The 19,184-nt window shown below is 32.1% G+C and overlaps 1 protein-coding gene and 1 long non-coding RNA gene across 3 annotated transcripts in view; one reads left to right on the top strand and one right to left on the bottom strand.

Annotated features, from left to right (window-relative positions):
* LOC106077777 (dual oxidase 2-like) overlaps positions 1–19,184 on the top strand; it is a 59,464-nt gene that overhangs the window by 23,826 nt on the left and 16,454 nt on the right. For both annotated transcript variants that reach the window (XM_056008204.1, XM_056008195.1), the window contains exons 12-19: positions 800–960; positions 4,533–4,717; positions 5,028–5,149; positions 5,376–5,531; positions 6,965–7,072; positions 7,400–7,638; positions 7,910–8,000; positions 8,759–8,856. In XM_056008204.1, coding sequence (XP_055864179.1) covers positions 800–960; positions 4,533–4,717; positions 5,028–5,149; positions 5,376–5,531; positions 6,965–7,072; positions 7,400–7,638; positions 7,910–8,000; positions 8,759–8,856 — 1,160 coding nt within the window. The remainder of the gene's footprint in view (positions 1–799; positions 961–4,532; positions 4,718–5,027; positions 5,150–5,375; positions 5,532–6,964; positions 7,073–7,399; positions 7,639–7,909; positions 8,001–8,758; positions 8,857–19,184) is intronic.
* Positions 12,231–16,642, bottom strand: LOC129922365 (uncharacterized). Its single transcript, XR_008774375.1, has 6 exons — positions 16,395–16,642; positions 15,654–15,736; positions 15,451–15,528; positions 15,134–15,310; positions 13,181–13,300; positions 12,231–12,504 (listed from the first exon to the last, which is right to left on the bottom strand). It is a non-coding gene; the product is annotated as an uncharacterized LOC129922365 (long non-coding RNA).

Below are 19,184 nucleotides of genomic sequence, written 5' to 3'. Positions count from 1 at the left end.
GTGTTCTACTCAAGTTCAAGCTTGTTTACTTTTGGCAGAAAGGACGGGGGGATGAAAGTTTTACTTTTTTTTTCTTGAACTGGTTACCCGAATGCTAAGAACTGTAAGTGTAGTCATTCATTGTAGATCAAGAAATCTTGATCTCAGTATGGCAGATTATAGACCAACGCTTCGGCACCTTCTATCAAAGGTTTAACTATTTGTTTTAGTTGAAACTATTAAAAAATGTATCTCTAGATTCTCCTGTTATTAACTAATTATAGTTTAGCGTAAATGAGTAAATTGAAACCACTAAATATTTACTTAAAACGCTTCAAATTCCTACTACAAACTAACTAAACATAAACAGGGTGCGTGATGTATACGCACAACCACATGACTCGGGGGGAATACGGAACTACCTCATTATTATTTAAATTTCTTATATGATAAGTAGCTGATTATCAAAGATTCTAACAGTGCTTTTTCAAAATTAGTCTATTCTGTTTTATGAACATTTTCTGTCTTTAACAGTGGCACACTTTTCATAGTAATCACCTGTTCAATCTTGGGACTGAATGATAAAACTATATTATTGTTGTCTTTTTTTCTTTCCTGAAATTTGAACTTTCTTACTGTCGCAACCCAACCCCAACCCCTCATAACTTTGAAGCATCAGATGATCCTTCAGCTAAACATTTATTGAACTAATAAACTGTATTTTAAAGTGTATCATCCAAGACTTCTTTCCCTATTGGTTTGAAAGGATTAAAAGAAGTAATGTTTGAAAGAACCTTTGTTTCTATTTTTGTGATTACAGAAGAGGTATTCGGTCCACTTGATTGGTCAAGAAGAGATCTTGGTGCATTAAATATTCAGAGGGCCCGTGATAATGGACTACCAGGCTACAATGATGTCAGGCAAGCTTATGGGTTACCTAGAAAGGAGAATTGGCTTGCCATTAACAGTAATTACGCAGTGGTAATATTTATGACTATAGATTCACTTATTTTTTTGGAATTCAAAAGAAGAGAAATAATTCAATAAGAAGGAAATAAAGATTCAGAATGGCTAATAAGAAAATATTAGATAAAAAAAAAAGGGATCAAATAGATTTTTTCCAAGTTTCATTCTGCTGAAATGTGCATTGTTAATATGAACTTTTTTTTTTTTTCATAACAATGATAAAAGTCTTTTTGATTTTGAAATAGGCAACTAGGAGCCTATGTGCATTAAGACTAGTTTTAGTTTTGTTTTGATTGTTTTAAACACTTATCAATTTTAATTACATTAAATATGGAATGACTCTTTCAAAAATAACCATGTATTTAGTAAGAATGAAGATTTTGAAAAGTTTAAATACTAATCTAGTCTATAAAATGATATGTTTAACAGATGTCCTACATAGTATATACAAATGTTAAGTTCTTTAAAATAATACTAAAATCTTTATTATACTAGAGGAAACACATCTTACAATTATGCATTGCCCATAACAATACATCATTATAACAATAGCAAATGAAATATACATTCAAAGCACAGTTTCACTTAACCCTCTTAAGACTGAGACTTTTAGCATTACTTGTGCCAAACTAAGCACTTCTCTTGCAAAAAAAACTCTTGACATATAAACTAATTACTTTACATACACAAATTAAGATATATTTATTATTGAAGAGAAATAAATAAAATAATAAAAGACTTGTGTCTGTTTTGTGACCTTAGTCTTGAATCTTCTTGAAATACATCCTTTAATTTAAAAACAACAACACTATGTATAAAGTATAAATCAAGTTAAAAAATATCTATTTAGATTAGAGCACATATTTTCTCATTTGATAGTTCACTTTTATTTTTCTTTTAATCTTTTTTCTTGTTACAGTGACAGAATATGAATTCTGGTATTTTATTTTAAGCAATTTTTTGGAGGATTTTTTTTTCTAAACAAATATGATATTATGGTAAATCTTGGATCAAAAAATTATTTGGAATTATTATTTTGTAGTAGTAGTCAGTGAATCTTTAATGTTTTATTCTTTTTCCTCAATGGAAATAAAATGTTAATAAATTTGTGATATAAAAGAAAAACAAATTAGTGAAATGAAATCTTTAGGAGAAGTGCTTAGAATAATATGAATGTTATATTATCTGTGTTAATATTAGAAGATATTACGTCATTGTTTGTTGTTTATGTTTTATGCGAAAGCAAAGAATCGGACGGAAATAAAAAGTTAGTTATATATGTCTACCTTGATCAAGACAGTCTCGTTATTATCATTATTAAATAGTAACGTCTACAGTAATTTATTATTAATCTGTGACTACAGAACATGGTGTCAGTTTTGGTTTCAGATCTTGTGTCAGATCTGGTGTTAGATTAGGTGTCAAATCTAGTGTCACATTGCTTTAAAGTGCTGGTAACAGGTAGATCTCTAGATCTAGTGGTTTCTAAATTGCTAAAAGTACATTTTATTTGTGGTGTCGTTAGTTCATGTTGTTAGATCTAGATCTAGACATAGAATCTAGAATCTGTACGAATAATGGAATTATTCGATCCTCTTAAACCGTTGTCACTAGACGGTAATCTATCTGAAAGATGGAAAAAATGGAGACAAAGTTTTGAACTGTTTATGGTCGCCACTGAAAAAAATACGAAGCCCGAGCCAGTGAAGAAAGCTTTATTGTTACACCTTATCGGTGAACCCGCTCGCGACATCTACAATACTTTTCAAGTATGTGAAGATGAGACTGTAGACAAAGTAATTGAAAGGTTTCAGAATCATTTTTTGCCTAAGTTCAACACTGTGTATGACAGATTTAAATTCTTTTCAAGAAAGCAGAAAGACGGAGAAACGTTTGAACAGTATTATACTGAGTTAAAGAATTTGGCAAAAGAATGCAAGTTTGACAACCTTCGAGATGAACTCATCAGAGATCGATTGGTATGTGGCATACAGTCGAATCGAGTGAGAGAGAGACTTCTGAGAGATGTAGACTTAACTTTAGAGAAGGCAGCAAGCATAATTCGTGCTGACGAGCATACACAGAACCAAATGATAGATATGAAAGGACTACATGTGGATGCTGCTAATAAATTAAAGAAGACCGAAGATAGAAAGCCAGTCAAAACCTCACAGGAAAAAATGGCAAAGAATCATGTAACAAGTTTCATTAGAGATTGCAGATCTTGTGGTGGATCTCATGGAAAATACAATTGCCCAGCATTTGGACAGACATGCCGAAAATGTAAAAAGAGAAATCATTTCGCTGTAAAATGTCGTTCGAAACACTTCAAAGCTGTGAAGGAAAAATTGCTACCTCATGCTGTACCAGACAGACCATGGAAAAAGGTTGCGACAGATTTGTTTGAATGGCGAAACAATGACTATTTGCTTGTTGTGGACTATTTCTCCAAATATCCTGAAATAAAACGACTAGAGAACAAAACAGCAGAATGTGTTATCAGGGCAATGAAAGGTATTTTTGCTAGACATGGTATACCAGAAGAAATAGTGAGCGACAATATGCCATTCAATAGCTATCAATATAGAGAGTTTGCTTCTGAATGGGGTTTCAAGATAACAACATCAAGTCCCAGATACCCTCAATCAAATGGACAAAGTGAGGTGTATGTTGGTATCGTAAAGCATATATTCAACAAAGCATACAAAAGTGGGAAAGATCCATATCTCGCTATGCTCGAGTATAGAAATACTCCGATAAGCGGACTGCTTTATTCGCCATCACAACTGCTGATGAGTAGAAGACTCAGGGACATCATTCCAACTGATCCCAAACTATTGAAACCATCGGTAGCTGAAAATGCAGAGACATTACTCAACGAACGACAGAGGAAAAGCAAAGTGAGGTACGATGCAAAAGCAAGGTTACCTAAAGACTACTCTGTCGGGGAGAAGGTGAGAGTTCGTCTAGGACAAACATGGCAGAAAGCAGTCATCATTAAGAAACATCCATCACCAAGATCTTACATCATAAAGACAAATGATGGGAAAACATACAGACGAAATCAACGGTTTTTAAACAAGAGCTACGAAGAAGACATCTCTGGGTACTATGACACCGACGAAGACAATGAACAGCAAACTGTTAGAACAAAAGAAACAGACAATTATAAACCAACATCTAGAGAACTTGCTGTGCCGGTCAAGACAACCAGAAGTGGTCGAGTTGTCAAAATTCCTTGTAAATATAAGTATTAAGAACTTTAAAAGGAAGGATGTGATGATAGCTTCAAAAGGAAGGATGTGTTAATATTAGAAGATATTACGTCATTGTTTGTTGTTTATGTTTTATGCGAAAGCAAAGAATCGGACGGAAATAAAAAGTTATGTATATATGTCTACCTTGATCAAGACAGTCTCGTTATTATCATTATTAAATAGTAACGTCTACAGTAATTTATTATTAATCTGTGACTACAGAACATTATCTGCAAGTATAAAATCATTGTAACATTTTTTTTTTGTCATTATAATATTGATGAGATTTACAGTTATGACCAAAATGTTCTCACATCATTGTATTCTCAGATACTATCAGAATTGCAAAGGTTGTATGACTTTGACAAAACACCAGACAGACTTGATGTATTTCCTGGGGGACTCCTAGAAACTGTACCAGATGGACCAGGACCTTTGTTCACAAAGATTATTCTGGAACAGTTTTTACGTATTCGACATGGTGACAGGTTTTGGTATGAGAACAGACAGAACAGGTCAGTTCTTATGCTTTCACATATTTTATTTGCATTATTTTGTTATTTATAATTTGTCCGATATAGGCATCAAAAACAAAAAAAACATACTCGACTTTTTTTTGGTAATTTCATGTAACTTGTTGAACTTTTGATTTTATAAACAAAGACACCACAGTTGTACAAATAATTTTATCATAATTAAACGTAATAAATGACATGTTCTTATCTTAGCTTGAATATAATATTACAAGAAAATGAAAACAAGCAACACATTGTGATTTACTAACTTTGATTTAAATTTTGTTTTCTTATTGAAATTTGTTTTCAGGCTTTTTACAGATGCAGAGATTTCACAAATTGAAATGACTACATTTTTTGACGTTCTACAAAAAGTGACTGGAGCCTTGGATGAGCCAGTGAATGTTTATAAATCTAATGTCTTTTCATGCAGTAATGCCCTTGATTTCAAATAATGTTACTCTTACAAAATCTAGTTTTGATTTAAAGATAATTGTTTGGTCGATTCGTTAAGAGATGGTTGATTTCTTAGTATTTAATTTTAATCATTTATTCATTTTTTTTTAAAGAAAATTGTTTGGTCGATTTGTTTGAAGATAACTGAGTTTTATTAATTTTATAATATAATTTTTTTTTTTTTTATTAATTGACATTTTAGGAACTATCTCCCCAACCAGCTGCTTTTGCAGTGATCCATTCTTGGACACATTCAATCCAAGAGAAGTCTGTGTACCTTTACAGCACTATGATTACTTTTCAGGAAGTGATCTGCCCTTTATTCTCACCGTACTGGCCATTGTACTCTCTGTACCAAGTAAGTATTTTTCCAAGTAATTGCTAGTTTGATATCATGTACTGACACTTGGTGTCACAAAACAAATATTTTGTTTTCTTGCTGGTTTCCATTTTAATTATACAAAGATGAACTTCCTGCTGAATTAAGCAACAAATGATTTGAGTGTTAGATTCTTCATCCATGATGCAGAAGTATAACTTCATATCTGTCTTTTTGTCTGATGTGTTATGGCCATTACAGTAAATCATCAATTGTTACTTTTCTGAACATTAGAAATAAATTTTTGGAGCCAGGGGTGCACAGGAGTTTTAAAGACCTCTGAAGCTTTTTCAAATTTAGATTGAAAAAAAAGTAAATATATAATATACAGGAATGAATCCTAAGATATCAGGAAATGAGTTTATTAGACTAGATGTCTCAAACAAACAAAATAATGTGAGCAAGAGCTAGAGAGATCACATTTAGGGATGATAAGAAGAATGGATAGTATTAAAAGGTCAGAAGAATGGGTAGTATCATACCTCAAAGTAAACTTAGATTTTACACAATTTTAACTGGTTTGAAAATTAATGAGAAAGCAAGCCAATCCAAACAGGCCTGAGGGAATACCTCACCCAATACTCAAGGCAAAGCCTTGCAAAAGTTAAATTGATGTTGTGAAAATAACTCAAGGAGAATGTTACTACAGTTTAAATTCATAAAACATAGCAAGATATCAATAGCTACATCTGTGAAACCTTTTGCTAGAATCAAATTAAAAAATGAAAATTCTAATACCCTGAAAATCATTAATTATTAAAACAGTCCCAACTTCCACTTTTAAATGAACCTCTGTTGAACAGCATACTTCTTTACCAAAGACTTCCTCTAAAAAGGGGAAAAAAAACAAGATGCCGAAGAATGGAACAGAAGAAAGGTAGTGGGTTTTACAAGGCTTTTCTATATATATATGTGGCTACCGAGATCTGTTGGTGTTCTTTAGAAATGTTCAGTTTGTTAAAAATGTTACTGGAGTCAACATGAACTAAACTTGTGTTACTCATGTTTGTAATAATAAGGCTTGTCTCAGAGTCCAAAGATTAGTGAGGAATGCAGTATTTCCCGTGGCTGTGCAGCCCCAGCTGTGACCTACATATTTTGCCACACCCAGGGCAAGCATAACCATGTTTGTAATCGTGCTTGTATTATTGTTGTAGTCTGTTGGTCATGACCCATCTGATACTGTGTTATTGTGTGTGTCAGTCGTGTTTTATTGGAATAAAGCCTTGTTTCTAAGCTTATGAGTTGATTCAGTGTATTTCAGTTACAAAACATTGTACTGGAGATTCTTGGGATTGAGAAACATTAGTCAAAAAGTTGGAAGCAGACAAAATACAAATGCTTTTTTTCCTAATTGAACTAATTTGATTGTATACAAATGGCACAATGTTGTTCATGTTTTCTATTCAAAGTTGCTTTTGTCATCATGTGTCTCATGGCAAAAATGAGAAGCAGTTCAAGCTTTTCTAGCTCAAGTAAAGACAAAGCTAATCCTCCAGCTGGACCCAACTATTTCTATGGTGAGCAGAAAAGTAAATCATATCTGTTTTACTATTGTAAGGTGCATCATCCATATAACATAACATTTTTTGTGTCAAGTGAAAAGCTACTGTTGTAGCTGGTATTTGACTCGTTGTAGTATATGTAGCAAAATAGATATACACAAAGAAAGAAATTGACTATTTTGGTTAACAATTACTTTCTTAGTTTATGAAACAGAATGATGCAATTCTGTTCATTGAGCTCCCTTATGCATATGATACACTTCATTTGTATAATCATGCATTGTACTTATTATTAAAAAGCAAGCTAGCTCATAGCTTATTTTCATATATTTTTGTTTGCAGCTACAGAGTGGGTTGGTAGAACAGCATTAGGAAGTCTGAACAGCAGAGAGGTCAAAGTCGAGCATGACAGTCAAAGAATGAAGATTTTTATCTATAATGTCTCTGGTCAAGTGGTCCGCATGATTGACCTCAGGGCAAGGGGGAAACCCAAGAAGGATAAATCTACTGCATCTGTCTCCAGATCAAATGACAAAGGAAACAGGCTGATGATGTTGACAGTACCTGGAGAAATTGATGTGGTCAGTTTTATTGTGACAGTTTTTCTCTTTCTTTGATTGCCTTTCTACAAAATCTAATTTACAAGTTGTTAAAGTTTTTATTATTTCTATTTTTATTATTAGTTAAACTAAGAAGCTGATGTATTTTTAGTTGTTTTTATTTATATTTAGAAGTCATGAAGGTATCTTAATGATTTTCAAAATGTTTGAACTACTTCACCTTTGACCTTGTTGACTATTTTTAACATTAACAAAAAAGTTGATATTTAATTTTTTTGTTTTCATTTTCAAGGTTTTGTATTTCCCATCAAAAGAAGATCGTGATGACAGTTTTATTAAAATCCAAGGGTTTTTGAAAAAGCATAATTGGAATGTACGTCAAGGTATGTAACTGGGTAGAGTTATAATGTCAAAAAATTGTTGTTACTTCTATTAAAATATTAGACTTGATTCATAACTTTTATAGTTGTATATTAGATCTTTATTGGTATTTATATTGATTCATTAACATATATCTAAATTCTGCACCAATAAAAAAGGTGACATTGCATGTCCTCTCATACAAAAATCTACATAGATTGTGTTTTCTCTATGATGAAAGCTTTTAAGTTATTTATATTTTGTTGTTGCCAAAGTCTTGAAAAGTAGACAGGAGCAAGGAGAGGAAAATAGATGTTTGAGAGTCAAGATACACTAAGGTCAAATTGATATTTAGATATCAGAAGAAAGAGCAAAGAATGTATCTGAGGGATTTTTTAGACTATAGAGCTAAACTTGTGATGGACTAAAATTTTTAGGAGCAGGCCAAAATCTAACTGGAACAATTTTGACAGGCTGTAAGAAGTTTTCTTTACTATTAATAAAAATATAGTGAGTATGACATCCTTATAATTACAAAATGAAACTGATATGAAGTATGAAGCTGTGTTTTATTTTGTCATTATTTGGTTCAAATTGGTTCTAGCTACTGTTAAGACTGAACTGAGATGTTCATTTGTTTTAAAAAAAAATTTTTTCACACTGCATTTTCTAAGTTTCATTTGTTAAAATTTTACATGAGATTCAAACATTTGCTAATTATCTTATGAATATCTGCATATGGGCTTATTATTACTATTTATTTATTGATTGTCTTCTTTAGCACCAAGCCTTTCTGAACAGATCATGTGGAGAGAAGCTATGACCATTGATCAGAGGAAAGAAGTTCTTGCAAGATTTTTCAAGGGAGTTTTAGCTGAAGTAATTGGGCCTTTTTTCATTTAAACCTAATAATTAACCACCCTGATAGCAAAGATTTTGGGCCCAGTAAGGGCCCCAACTGGGCAAGCCCATGCTAACCATATGGGCCCCAAGTGGGGGATGAACGTTGGCCCAAACGGGTGCCCTTAGGGCTGAGTCTGGGCTCAGTCAGGGGGCCCAGAAAATCCCAGTGTTAAACCCTTGTGGGGCCAGTAAGGGGAAGGACTTATGGGCCCCAACAGGGTAAGAGATACTTGGCCCTTTGGGGACAATTAATGAAAGCCCAATTAGGGCCCTTAAGGGTCAAGTCTGGGCTCAGTTAGGGGGCCCAGGTGAACCCTTGATGGAACCCTCATGGGGCCAGTATGGGGTAAACATTGAGGGGCCAGAAAGGGCTAAACACATGGGCCCCATTTGGGGGATGAACGTTGGCCCAAACGGGTGCCCTTAGGGCTGAGTCTGGGCTCAGTTAGGGGGCCCAGATGAACCCTTGATGGAACCCTCATGGGGCCAGTATGGGGCAAACATTGAGGGGCCAGAAAGGGCTAACCACATGGGCCCAATTTGGGGGATGAACGTTGGCCCAAACGGGTGCCCTTAGGGCTGAGTCTGGGCTCAGTTAGGGGGCCCAGATGAACCCTTGATGGAACCCTCATGGGGCCAGTATGGGGCAAACATTGAGGGGCCAGAAAGGGCTAACCACATGGGCCCAATTTGGGGGATGAACGTTGGCCCAAACGGGTGCCCTTAGGGCTGAGTCTGGGCTCAGTTAGGGGGCCCAGATGAAACCCTCATGGGGCCAGTATGGGGTAAACATTGAGGGGCCAGAAAGGGCTAAACACATGGGCCACATTTGGGGGATGAACGTTGGCCCAAACGGGTGCCCTTAGGGCTGAGTTAGGGGGCCCAGATGAACCCTTGATGAAACCCTCATGGGGCCAGTATGGGGCAAACATTGAGGGGCCAGAAAGGGCTAACCACATGGACCCAATTTGGGGGATGAACGTTGGCCCAAACGGGTGCCCTTAGGGCTGAGTCTGGGCTTAGTTAGGGGGCCCAGATGAAGCCCTGATGGAACCCTCATGGGGCCAGTATGGGGCAAACATTGAGGGGCCAGAAAGGGCTAACTACATGGGCCCAATTTGGGGGATGAATGTTGGCCCAAACGGGTGCCCTTAGGGCTGAGTCTGTGCTCAGTTAGGGGGCCCAGATGAAGCCTTGATGAATCCCTTATGGGGCCAGTATGGGGCAAACATTGAGGGGCCAGAAAGGGCTAACCACATGGGCCCCCTTTGGGGGATGAATGTTGGCCCAAATGGGTGCCCTTAGGGCTGAGTCTGGGTTCAGTTAGGGGCCCAGATGAGGCCAGTAAGAAATGACACTGAGCTCTAGCTGAAATGGCATAAAATGACATAAATAATTACATAAACAATTTACTAGTTGAAATTAATAGTTTATTGCATTATAAAATGTTAATGTTAGCAACTATTAAAAATAATTAAAAATACAGGAATACACTAAAAAACTTTTTTAAAAAGTAAAAGCAATACCTGTAGCAAAGATTTTAACTGTGAAAATTGATCCTATAATATTATAGTATACTATGGAAAATGCACTGAGTCAACAAAAAAGTTGTGAATGATAACATGAAAATCTATAACAAATTTATAAAGAACATAATTCAGGATCTCTACAGAAAGTATAAGTGCTGTATAAAAATTATGTTTAAAGCAAACAGTTTTGACAATCATAAAAACAACAACAATAACAACAAAAAAAAAAACAACTTAGCTTTTGTAATTATGTAAAAAAAATATAAAAAAATAAAAGTAACAAAAAAAGTATTGAGTTGGTGGAATGTAAGCAATATGTACACTGAAATAAGTAAAAGCATATTCATTTAAATATTAATTGTAATAACAAATTGCTTAAAATGGCAAATTAGAAATAAGTTTTCAAAATATGGATGCTTATATTTTTAAAAATACAATAAGTACTTATTATACCATAAATTTTTTTTAAAAATATAATGGCTACCAAATTTATGAAATTTTAACATGTACAAAAGCTTGAATAGCCTATACAGAAACATATACATTATATATAGAATGTAATTCAGAATTATCTAAACAAAGTATGAGCCTGCTGTATGTAAATTGAAAAGCAAACTGTTTTCACAATCATGAAACAAATTTAAAAAAAAAAATTAACATCAGATTATGTTGTACCAGTAGTTCTAAAGAAAAAATGACCAAAACAAAAATAAGCTACCTGTAACAAGTTTGTGAAATGTTAGCAATATAAACACTGAAATTTTAAAAACATACATTTAGAACATAATTGAACATTAAGTAAATGACTTAATTTGTTTAAAATGAAATAAATGTGAAACATACTTTTAGAAAAATACCAGTGCTTACTTTACAAAAAAAAATTAAAAAAATAAATACAAAGAATAATTAATAACCATAAATATATAAATTTAAACAAGTAAAATATAATTAGAGAATGGTGCTTTTTAATCAATAGGGTCTACATGCACAAAAACCCAAAGCTGAGTCTGTTCAAGGTAAATATTCTCAAGACCTCGCCTAATTTTAGATGATAATATCTCAAAAAAATATAGGTCATGTACGTTACCCAGTACCAAAGAAAAAGTGCTCAACAATGAAAACTATACATTTATATATACCGGTAGCTCATGTTTATAATTTCAACAAAATATTTTTTTCAATTTTGAGCAGAGTAACTAGCTGCACTATCATATTCATAATTTTTTAACAGTGAATATTCTATGTAAGTAAGAGCAAATGTTTCAAGCTACTGTTCAAAAGCCAGTAAACAACAATGATGCTCATATGGTACATCATCTGTAACTGTCAACTTATAACCTTATGTTGTAATAAAAGTAAAGTTCCCCTTTTCAAACTTAGCATCTATAGGGCAGATGATGTTAAGGCCATCAGTTTCTTTGGCTAATGGTTAACAAGCAGGGTGTCATGTAGCTAGCTAAACAACTGTCTTTACTTTCCCCAGCTAAAATCAGGTACCAGTATCCATCAGAGTTAGGGTGTCTTAAAAATCCCAATTTTCACTGAGATTCTAATTCGGGTCTGGAAGCCAAATGCTTAACCACTTAGCCACCATGCCTTCCTTATGTTGCTATAGCTGAACGAAATAATTAATGGTGAACATAAATATTTATAATTAATATATGACAAAACTAATGTGTATTTGAAAAAAGCACAGTACCGGTAATCAACAACCAAGAACCACTACATGTTTTATGTAATGCACCTACATAGTATGTTATTAAACTAACAAGATCCAGCACATGTTTGAAATATTATATTTACTTATTTCTTTGTTGTTAAGTCTAGATAGGTAGTTTTTTTTTTCCATTAGTCATTAGTTCTAATATCTGTAGTATGTAAATAAATTTGCTTGTGCATCTTACTTTTTTTAAACATTTATAAACTTTGATTAGGTTTGTTTGTAAAATGTTTTACATGTTTGGGATGTTCCTTCAGAGTTGAAGCCATCATCCTTCTTTTTTTACGATTTCTGTGCCATCACATGTGCCAAGTTCAAGTACTTTCTCTAAGTTATTTGATTTGACAGCAGACTTGGGTAACTCACTTGAATAATCTAAGAAGAACATAAAAAAAAAATAAAAAAAAAAATATATTCCTATGATTTCAAAATGAAATGTTCATATAAAACATACAAAAAACAAAAACACAATGATTTTCACTTTTTCCAAACCAAAAAATGCTGACATTATCTATTCATTATTTGTGTATGCAGGCTTCATTAACTACTGTATTTTCGCAAATGTACATATCCTGCACAAGTTAAAAAAAAAATTTTTTTTTTAAATCTTACAACTCGTATCATATACCAAAACGTGACTTGACGTAAACTAACAGTACATTAATTGTTGTTTATCTGTCCCTCAAGATGCTATTGAGCTTCAGTTGTTCCAACAAGTGATAACAGAGTTCAAAATTCTGTGAAATATGAGCCTACCATCATATGTATAAGTAGTATGTTTTTCCAATAGAAAGTCACTGACATAGTTATCTGGTGATGGTGGAGAAAACATTTCACAACCACACAGCGAATTATAGGAGGTATAAAGACCTATCAGTTTACACACAATGTTCATAAAAAATTAAAATACTTATGAGCCTCTTAGGTTAGGTTGACGCAGCATTTGATCAAGAAATGATTTGAAAGAAAAGTAACAATGCAATTGTGGCATAAAAAAAAATTATAAAGATTATGTTAGTTAAAAATATGGAAATAAAAATTCATACGGTACCTAATATCCATAATTTGGATTGAAAATTCAATACATTTATTTTCTGTTTGTGCCATGTCCAGTCCAGCCAAGTTATAATCCATACTATTGTTCTCTTAATGCTGTTTTCACTGGATAGATCTGTAATATATAAGATGAGATAAGTATGATTCTGCTGACACATAAATAAATAAATAGCTGAATTATTGTTTCACATTAGGTACTTCGATAAAAATTTCAAAATGATCACAATGCAATGGAACCTATTGAGTTAGATAGAGCTTGAGAAATGCTTTCCAATGATACCAATTTTATATTGCTGAGTTAATTGTGAGGGAAGTTATTAAATTTTTAGTGGCCAAAAATTAGCCTTCTTTAGCCTTTGTAAATAAATAAAAAATCTGTGACCGAAACAACTGACAGTTGAACTTAAATTAACTGTATTATAAAAAGTCTTAAAGATATGGGGTTGAAACTTCACACTCTTTTACATTAACCAGTATTCTGTTAAAATAAATTTAAAAAATAAGACCAAGCAATAAAATCTTTGAAAAAAAGTAAATTAATATATAAAAAAAGCCTTCGACAAAAAATAAAAATATATGTGATTTTATCATCATATGAGCCCAAAAATCACAAATAAAACAAATCAGAGATCTGTATTGTGTTTTATTTTGTTTAATTATAATTCTACTGTATTTAAATAGCTATTTATATGCATCAGATAGATAATTCTTATAAATTATAAATGAAAATAGCACTGCGCAGAAAAATATTTCCTAAAATTTAATGACTATAAGTTTCATAAACTTCATAAAAAAACAGTTTTAACCTTTTTGTAGAGCACTGGCAATTAATCATTTTAAAATGCCTTAATTTAAATGCTTTAAAAAATAGATTGTAAATGAAAAATTTCTTGCTTCGGACAATAAAATAAAAAAGAAACCTTGCGATTTTTTTAGAAGTTATTAAAAGATTTTTTACTTGAATTTTTGTGCAATAATAGCTCATCATTTTAAAAATATAATGTACTTATTTATTAACTATTAATTTACATGTATATTAATAGAAAAAAAACAACACACAGAAAAAAAAAAAATTAATTATTAGTTCGCTGAGCTAAAAATTTGAAAAAAAAATTGTAATATTTAATATTATTTTTTAAAGTAATTAAACTTTTTACTTTAAAATTTGCAGATTACAAAGTCATTATAATAAAGACACATTCCCTCTCCATAATCTAGCATTCAAACACTATAAAAGTTAATCTAAATGAAAGATTCCTATGTGTGCTTCTAAAAATAGCTTGTGATAGACAGAAATGGACCATTTCCAGTAAATCAGTGTTGGTTGTTACTAAAAATAGATTTTAACCATCAACTTTGAAAATTAATATCTAAAGAGCAAAGCTACAAAGTTCAAACTTAGCACACAGATATATAATAACATGCTAAATTCAATAGAATTAGTGAGATTGTTGTAACCATAAACACTTTTATTTTATTTAAAAAAGAAAATGTTACCCTTCTTTGTCTTTGTTAATTTTAATATCAAATATCTTTAAAGTGCGCCAAGAGAATTTAATGAAATTTGAAATATACACATTTCATAATATGATAAATTATTGTAGCAAACAGCATTGTTGTAACTTTTATAGGAAAAAATTTGTAAAAATGTCAACTTTCACATAAACTTTTGTTAAGAAAAATTTAACAGATTGGCTTCAAAAGCAAATAAAAATGATCTCTGATATCTTATGTTTACAAAAAGTAATCATAATTAGTCCTCAAATCAAATACAATATGCTAAATCTTTGATGGAAATGACCACCCCTAAAAAAAGGGTAAAATGTGCTGACACACTTTTCAGCCATTTTTTGGGAGAAAAAAAATTGATCTAGGTCAGTTTATTGAAGTACCTATTCACATAAATGATATTTTACATCCTAAATCCTACAATATAATATGGCCTTACCAAATTTTCATGAGAATCTTCATACTTCAGTTTCACTTCTATTTCCAACAGTGATACATTATTTGCCATTGGGAAATTTGCTTCATACCCAATCCTGATTGTATTTATCTCTGCTTCTTTTAATTAATGAGTCTGTACTGCACTCAAATCTTTTCTCCAGTATCTCTAGAACATGTTCTGCAGACAGAAAATAAAATAAGTATTAAATAAATTTTACAAGTAAATCTAGACTGCTAATATAAATTATTCAGGAAATCTGGATCATCAGATTTGTATACAACATTTTTGGCTTGAAAATATTGTAAAAAAAAAATTACCAGTTTGATCAATAACATCAATGGAGCTCTTGTCTCAACTTGAGTCTTGACTGAAAGTTATTTTCCAACATGGTCCACCTTGAAGAATATGAAAAAATATTAATATAGTAGCCTAAGTATAGTAATAATTTTTTTAAACTTAATCAATTGGTAATTATAATAAAATTGAGTAGTAATAATACTTTATATTTTAAATTAAATACCTGTACTCATTGACTCTTGGACAGATCCAGCAAGAAGTGATCATAGTGATGCCATCATTCTTTCACTCTTTGGTTCCCAGAGTCTGAAAATCATTTTTTTTAACATTTCAATTTTTTAAAATCAAAGTCACACATGAGAAATATTAAATACATAGATCTACATAAGGCATAAGCAATATAAAGATAAATTATAAATTCTGCACAACATATTGAATGACAAGATTATTGACTAGTTTCAGTATAGTATAGTATAACATTGTTAGATTTGCTTCTACAAAAAAGTATACAAAAATGTATTTATAGGCCTACATTTTGCATTTAAATTGAAAATAGATCTCAAGAACTCATGTATTTTAAAATATTAATTTTAATGGTTGAATTTGGTTTTACTATCTTTTCTAAATTGACTTTCTAAATCTAATCTATTAAGGTTCTAATAAACTGTGAGACACGCCACGGGATTCGAATGATTATAATTATTATTTCAAACGGCTTTCCTTGCGTCACTTAAAATAATTATTTGTGCCTAGTGACGGCCTAGTCTGACTAGACTTAAACTTAAACCAAAAAAAGCACATTCACAAACAAAAATGACATTAAAATTAAATGTAGATGTAGATCTAGATTCTAGTATTCTAGATCTAATCTACTTTAATTTATCCAGACTTAATCTCTATAAATTATAATAAATAAGTATAAAATAATAAAGTAGATCTAATTGTCTAATAAAATAAAAAGTACCTTTGCTTGACGCACACATTCCAAAGTTGTTAGAATAGAGTCGAGTTAATCACAAATCAACACAATCTTGAAGTAGATCTATGAGTACTATGACTGGAATGGGATGGTCATGGTGTTTGGTTCTGGCGCTATTTTTCTTAATGATGCAATAGGCTGTAGCCTATCATGTAGACCTGTCTCTGGTTGGTCAATTGTAAGTAAGCCACGTGACCGGGTAGCCTACACATTGACCAGCGGCACAGTCTTTCTTTCCCCCCCCCCCTCAGGACTATAATCTTCTCTAATACTGTATTAGTAGTGTCTCTTGTTGAATATTTAAATTGTTTGTTTTATTAACGCTAGTATTTCGATACCATATAGCAGTGTGCAGCATTTGAACAAATGATGTGAGGATGTGTTGGTTCATCTCGTGACCTCATCTACTTGACTACCGTACTTACACAAATTGCATTATAGACATTATAATTAACGAAGATGGTTCTTACAAAGTTAGATTGCACGATTTAAAATATGGATCTAATTAATTTTATATATATTTTAAATCATAAATATTCTAGAATGGGGTATACAGTAGATATTAGATAAAACACTGATACGTACATAGTCTACAACTATGGCTACAACACATTTGCATGCCTCTTGATTTTTTTTTATGCTCTTTATCTTCGTAGAATCAGTCATCGATAATATTTACGAACTGTGCCTATAATGTAGTTTATTAGATCTGTCATGTAGCATGTATTTTGAGTCATAACTTTTTTTTAAATGTATGAAACTGAATAGCAAATCCTGTCGTTCATATCATGATCTTGCCAGTTATATCTTATACTTTAAAATAAAAATTCCTTGAATTATATTTAAATCATAATTAAGATAGTTTTAGTTACGTGTTTCATTATATTTGAATGTTATTGACCTAAACATTTGTGTAACTCATAAAAGAAAGAGATCACAAGGTCTATTACGTCAACAAAAAGATCGAGTAAAGAGGTGGTACGAAAAAGATTTACAGTGAGAGTCAGTGAGCCTTGACCTACTGACCATCAGTGTGAACACGTGTACTTTCTTGCTTGATAGCACGCGTTCTATGCAACGAGCAAGGAAAACGTCAAACACGTGTTAACCTAAGCTGATCTTTATTTGTAGGAATTTTACACGCACTCGATCTTTATAAATTGATATCTATATTTAAATATAACTGAGACAAACATTTAAATCAATATAAAAGCATTCTTATTAGTCATGTTTCAAAACGACTAAATAAATTCAAACACGATTGGTAAAACCCCTATTGTTAATATTCTTTGCTTGTGTAAAGTTTGTTTACATTAAAAATATCTACCGGTACTGGAAACTAGCATTATAGGCTACATTAAAACTTTTAAAATCGGCCTATTACCAGAAGATGCAATAAGAATTGCAATTTAAATAATTTATTTATTTGAAATCTTATTGAACAGTGCAACTATACACAATTACAGTAAATCAGATCTGTAGTATGAATGGTTATAATACATGTTACAGATAAAACGTAAAAAAAAAAAAAAAAAAAAAAAAAAAAAAACCAATGCTGTGCTTGTTTAACTGAATCTGTTGATTTTCTATGTTAACCTAAATATATATATATATTTATTTATTTATTTCCTGAGGTAGATGTGAAAATACATAACCCTAAATATCAATGACTGGTCAGTAAATACCGGTACCGGTACCTTCCGCAATGATAGAAACCTACAAGAACGACAGATTCAGTTTTATTACTTCGAGAGGCGTCATTTTGTCTAGCGTTTCATTAGGTGTGAACTCGAGACATCCAGCAGAGTGGGTAAAAAAAAAAAAGAAGAAAGGGGAGTTAAGTTAGAGGAAGGCTATAAAAGAGATCACCATGATGTTAATTAAACATCTGGGTCAGATAGACGTAGAGGGAGTGTGACATGGTCACGTGGGGTGTTACGTACATTACATGAGCAAAGTCAAAATGATGCCTAAGTGAAGGTCCATTTACAGCAAGTGTTGTAAAGTCACAAGTTGCTTTTTTTTTTACTCGAAAAAATCAAAACACTCGACATCATATTAATCGCACATTTGTATCTAGCCATCTCATGAAAAATCTTGGAGCTAGGCAATGACCCTTTTTTTTTTAAAGTGTCACGTACTATATTAGATCTAGAAATTTTAAATTGGCATATAACATGCATAGTTCATACACACGCGCGCTAACAAACATGCACACACACAAATATCCCATATATATGTCGTTATAGTAGAAACGTTTTGATCAAACTACTGTGAGAAGAATAAATAAAATATATAATATAAATCACTTTTTGACTTAATGACATTGAATGTTATACCTAAAAATGACCTATAATCCAATTTATTTAATAAAGTATAATGTAAGATAAAATTATCACAGTTTAGAAATCAGCATTCTATAACTTTAAATTAAATGCAAAGAACGAAAAAAAAAAAGAAGTAAAACATATAGGAACCTATACACATTTTTATGAAAATAAAATAATTAAAAAACAGCAATATTGTTTGTATTAATAATCTAAGTGAGTCTATCCGAGCCAACATATTAAAGTCATGGTTTTCTTTTTTTTCTTTTACCTCCCATCGAGTTATGTTACGTAATAACTTTCTATGTTTCGTCTGAGATAACAGCTAGACCGGGAGAGCATTCCTTGTCAGTAGGGAGAAAAGAGAGAGAGAGAAACTAGAGGCAAACTGAGCCCAGACTCAGCCCTAAGGGCACCCGTTTGGGCCAACGTTCATCCCCCAAATGGG

This window comes from Biomphalaria glabrata, chromosome 1 (genome assembly GCF_947242115.1).
Source record: "Biomphalaria glabrata chromosome 1, xgBioGlab47.1, whole genome shotgun sequence".
Classification (NCBI taxonomy): domain Eukaryota; kingdom Metazoa; phylum Mollusca; class Gastropoda; family Planorbidae; genus Biomphalaria; species Biomphalaria glabrata.
The sequence above is the reverse complement of the archived record's forward strand: the minus strand, read 5'-3'. Positions and strand labels throughout refer to the sequence as shown.